At 34.9% G+C, this 5,260-nt stretch overlaps 1 protein-coding gene and 1 non-coding gene across 2 annotated transcripts; one reads left to right on the forward strand and one right to left on the reverse strand.

Moving 5' to 3' along the window:
- Nucleotides 1-330: 330 nt before the first annotated feature.
- Nucleotides 331-411, forward strand: TRNAL-CAG (transfer RNA leucine (anticodon CAG)). The gene has a single exon. It is a non-coding gene; the product is annotated as a tRNA-Leu (tRNA).
- A 92-nt stretch (nucleotides 412-503) lies between these two features.
- LOC136228891 (cytochrome b561 and DOMON domain-containing protein At2g04850) lies at nucleotides 504-2,000 on the reverse strand. The gene has a single exon (XM_066017384.1). The coding sequence runs from the start codon at nucleotides 1,751-1,753 to the stop codon at nucleotides 518-520; it is 1,236 nt and encodes a 411-aa protein (XP_065873456.1). The 5' UTR covers nucleotides 1,754-2,000; the 3' UTR covers nucleotides 504-517.
- Nucleotides 2,001-5,260: the final 3,260 nt, after the last annotated feature.

The following is a 5,260-nucleotide window of genomic DNA, read 5'->3' on the forward strand; positions in this document are numbered from 1 at the left end:
TCCTAAAAACTTTTTCTAGTGTTCCGATAGAGTGAAAATTAATTTTATTTATGTGTCATGTGTCATTTTTGTATTGGTTACTGTCGTTAATTTTCCAACAGAGTTAATTTTTCCTTCAATATGGGTTGGATTTTATCTAATTTGATAGGTTAGGGGCCAAATATGACCAAATAATAGGTCAGGGGCTAAATGCATAAATTTTAGATAGATCAGAGGCCAAAAAGTGCTTTAAGCCTATATTTTATAAGTACATATTTGAGTTAAAATATACTTATGTCATGACTTAATGAGAAAGTGATAAGATATTAATATTTTAACTTTAATCAAATCGTCAAGATGGCCGAGTTGGTCTAAGGCGCCAGTTTCAGGTACTGGTCCGAAAGGGCATGGGTTCAAATCCCATTCTTGATAAACAGAAAGATTTTTTTTTTAAATTTTTTTAATATAATAATCTTTACTTATGAACCATAAATCTTATAGAAAAAAAAAGTGATATTGAAATGGGAAACAAAAAGAATCAATCACAATTAGCAGAAGAAGAGAAAGTATGAATTCCACTTCCTTTATCAAGAGAAGAAACACTAATCAAGCCTTCTCTTCTAAGCTTTTCTTCCTTAGATTTCCTACAGAAAACAACCCATGAATTCACTTCCAGAGCTATACAACCCCCTATCAATGTCGATACACATAAACAGTACCCCAATTTTGCATATGACCTTTCTTCCCCCATTACATCAAACCCTTGAAACACATTCACAACCCCCAAAACCACACATCCATACCCTACAAAATGGTGATATGACTTCCAATATTTCCTGTACTTATTCGTAGCTCTCGGCCTAAAAAACAATGCCAGTGTCTGCAGAATCCCCAAAATCAACACTGCAAACCCTAATTTCCTATGCAACCCATAACTCACCCCTGCCGATAATTGCCCTAGTTTTATCCCTATTCCAAACCCTACAACTCCTAGTACAACTCCCGAAAGCTGTATACCGGCGTGGGCGTAAAACCACGCTGGCCCTAATGATTCCACATGCCGTAAATATCTAGCCGTCACTGCTCCGGTCGGTAATAGAACACCCCACGAAATCGCATTTATGATTCCGTGCGCTATTTTTAGGGTTTTGGTGTTATCTTTGGGGGCGGCGGTGAAGCCGGATTTGACATCAATGGTGGAAATTGAAGATAAATCGTTCGAGGTTGTTGGGTGAATAGTTGGGGAGTAACCTTGTACATATAATCCGCGATTCCAAACGAAGTGAATCCGGGTTCCGTTTGGGGAAAGTTTAAATCTTGCGTATATTTGGACGGCGGCGCCGTTGTGGATGGTGGCTAATTTTCCGCCGTAGAGGGTAGCGGAGGAGGAGAGGAGGTTGATGTCGAGAGGACGAGAGAGGAGAGGGTTTTTCTGAAGCTTGACGGTTGGGTCTAGAATGTAAGGGGATAAAAGTAGTTGGCCGGAATTGGGGTCAGGGAAGGCGATTAAGGCGCGAGTGCCAGTCATTTGAGGGGAGGTAGGGTTGATACCCCAGGCAACCCAGCCGGAAGGGGAGATGAAAGTGCCGAAGAAAACAAGGTCGAGGGTTGAATTATGGGAGTGAAACGTCCATGCCATAGAAGCTTGTTGAGTTGGAAGAGTGATGCAGTTTTGGTAAGTTTTGGAGGGAGTTGTGGAAGTGCAGTGAGCAGAAAATGCATGCTGGATATGGATATGGATATTGAGAAGCAAGAAGAGGATTATTGTATGCATAATTAATGAAACTGATGAATGTTATTGAGAATGGAAGCAATATATTTATTTATCCTTTGAGTTGAGCAAATCATTACAAGATTTGATTTTGTTGGATTGGCTTGGCTTTGAAGGAAAGGCAAATTTATGTAATGAGTGATTATTTGGTGGATCTAAAAACCAAGCATTCATTCATCTTTTCTTTCTCTTCTGTTGGTGGTTGTCTAAAAGTACACTTATATGTCAAAATGCAATGCTTTTTTTTTTTTTTTTCATTTTAAATTTACATGTAAAATTAATGTCTACTTATTGTTTTTTATAACTATAATAAATTCCAGCTTTTTTTTTTCTTTGACGAAACTGTTTTCCAGCTTTAAATTGTGATGTAATTTTCTTTCTATAAATAATTGAGGAATAATGTGAAGGCCTACTACTCATCATAAAAATGTAAACTTTCTTCGCAAGAAATGTATATAATCATTGTTTAATGTGATAAACATATGTATTTTTTTTATTAAGAAAATGTTGTTTTACTCATGGTTGTAAGAGATTGACCGGTTCGATACGGCACAATTGAGATTGACCGGTTCGATACGGCACAATTGAAATCGTCACTATTCTGATCCAATTCCAACTAAATATCTACATCTCTAAAAACTGGTTATCACCGCTCAAATTAACCTCGATCAATTTGAATCGGTCCCATTTGAATGGTCTAGTAGGATAGTCTTTCACCAATTTTTGTAACTAGGGGAGTAGAACATAGAATGCCTAGCTACAATACAAGCAAATATACTCATCCACTAGGTTAATGTTTAATTTATGGCTTAATATATCATTTGTCCCTAAACTTGTCTAAAAATATTGATTGACTTCCTGAACTTTCAAAGTATTATAGTAGCTCGTTGAATTTGTATAAAATATTCAGTTAGCATCATAAACTTGCGTAAAATGTAATCAATCGATTATAATAAAAAGTAAGTTAAATGAAGAAAATGTGATGCATGCATCTAAAAAAAGTAAAACAACCAAAATCATGGTATGCGATTCTAATATTAAAAAAGAAAAAGTTTTATAATTGAACAAGTAAGAACTTACTTTTTAATATGTTTTAATCTATTTTATAAATTATGTAATAATAACATTTTAAGGCACGTGCAACATATCTTCCGCATTCAACTTACTTTTTTACAACCGAGTGATTAATTGATTACATTTTACGCAAATTCAATTGGCTAACTGAACATTTTATACAAGTTTATGGAGCTATCATGACACTTTAAAAGTTCAGGGGGCCAATCAAGTTTTTTGGACAAAGTTCAAGGGACAAATGATGTATTAAGCCTTCATTTATGGTTTTTATATATATATATATATATGGACATTTTTAATGGAGAGTGGTAAATTATTTCTATCTAGGATAAATTTCATCAATGATATACAACATTTACCGCATTTCATACTTTGGTGTACAAACTTCAATTTGTCTCACTAATATGTACGGACTTATAGGTGACCTCCCACTTTGGTGTATAACAGGTAAAAATGACCGGTCAAAAAATAAAAAATTCTCTTTGGCTTCCATGTCCTCTTCTTCTTTACAACTCTACTAATTTCCGTAAGGGTTCATTAGTTTTCACAAGGGATTTATTGCTCCAACATTTCTCATATCCAATACATTAACATTGTTTTCATTTTTCATGTTTCATTTTTCCCTTTTTGAGTTTTTCGATTTTGTCAACCAAGAAATTCGTATGTACAATCCATTATCTTTATACTGTTGATTGCTTGTTGCTGTGGGCTGGGTGCTTTTCAAACTAATTTGGTATTAAGACAATCCATTGCCTTTATATTCTTCATTTTCTTATGAATAGATGATTTTGCAAATTGGAATATAATACTTGAATCAGACATTTTGGTTTGAGATCATTTTAGGACAATCCCTACAAAAGGTTCAGCAATATCAACTTCAAATTGGATTCATTTTTCTTTTCCTTAATTGATAATCCATTTTTTATTCCCAGGAACAATTGGATTTACAACCATTTCTTCAGATATAATCGGTTTCGATCTCTTCCTTGAAGCTTCTTTTTCAGTTTAGATTTAAAGCGTTCAGTTTTGCACAAAAAGAATAGAAATAAACAATAAAAGGAGGAGAAAGAAGATGGTAATCGCGTGATGAATCAGGAGGAAAAAAATTAATTTGATCCAAGGTATGAAGCCAGATGAAGAGACATTAATTTGATGTTTAAGAGAGAGAAAGATAAGTTACTTTAATGAGTAAATTACATCAATGGTACCTGAATTATATCTCAATTCACACTTTGGTACCTCAATTACATTTTGTCTCAAAAATATACCTTAAGTATTGGTAACCGGACAATTTAATATAGTTGACCGGTGACTGACGGTCAACTCAAAATTGACCAAAATTAATTAAAATTTGGGACCCACAATATACTCAACTAACATATAATTACAAAAATACCCTTTAATTAAATATAAAATAATACTTTCTCCCTCCCTTCTTGATGTCTCTCCCTCGTTCTCTCTCTCCCTGCTGTCTCTCTCTCTCTCTCCTTCCCCCATCTCCATTGACAACCCGAACATCCTGAACCTCCTCCATCCAGGGATTCGATCTTCTGAACCTCCCCCATCCATTGAAAAGCAGTTGAAAGAAATTTCATTATGAAAACCTCGCCACACTCTAAACAATAAAACCTCACCCCGTTATAAATCAACGCTACATTGCCAGGAAGTGAAGAGAAGAAGATACAAATTAAAAGAGAGACCAAATCAAAGGGGGAGGGAGGAACACAATAACCTCAAAATCTGGCATTTAAAACAAAAGGAATAGTGACAGAAAAGAGAAGAGGAATGAGTTTGTCTTGTGGTATTTTCATTTCTCCTCCTACATCTGAGATGATTTATCCATTTTAGGCTCCTCATTTATTAAATCTCTATTTGGTAAGTTCATCCTTGTGGGGCTTAGCTTCTATAAATTGCAGTCAAATTTAGGGAGGTTTCAGAAGGAATTTGCAGATTCTCGCAACACGGATTCAAGATTCTCTCTCGATACAAGAAGGATGGGTGTTTAATCAGAAGAACTTGGGATGGGTATTTAATTGGAAGAACTTGGGATGTGTATCTAATCCCAGTCGAAGAACCATCTAGGAATAACATGGAATTTTAATTTTTAGAAAGAGAAATTCAATTTTAGAGAGAGAGAAAGGAAATGGAAAAGAGAAAAGGATTTTGTAAAGAGGGAGAGAAGGATTACGGGAAAGGAAGATGAATGATAGGGGAAATTAGAATTTGGGGATAAAAAGATTAAGGGTAAATTCCAAAAACAACCCCTGTGGTTTGATGTTGTTCAAAAAAAACCCTTGTGGTTTGTTATTACAAAAAAAAGGACTGTGGTTTACGCCGTTACCCGAAAAATGGAAAATGACTTAACACCGTTAAAATGCTGACGTGGCACAGGGGTAGAGTTGGAAAAAAAAATTATTATTTTTTTAATTTTTCTTT

This window comes from Euphorbia lathyris, chromosome 5 (genome assembly GCF_963576675.1).
Source record: "Euphorbia lathyris chromosome 5, ddEupLath1.1, whole genome shotgun sequence".
Lineage (NCBI taxonomy): Eukaryota > Viridiplantae > Streptophyta > Magnoliopsida > Malpighiales > Euphorbiaceae > Euphorbia > Euphorbia lathyris.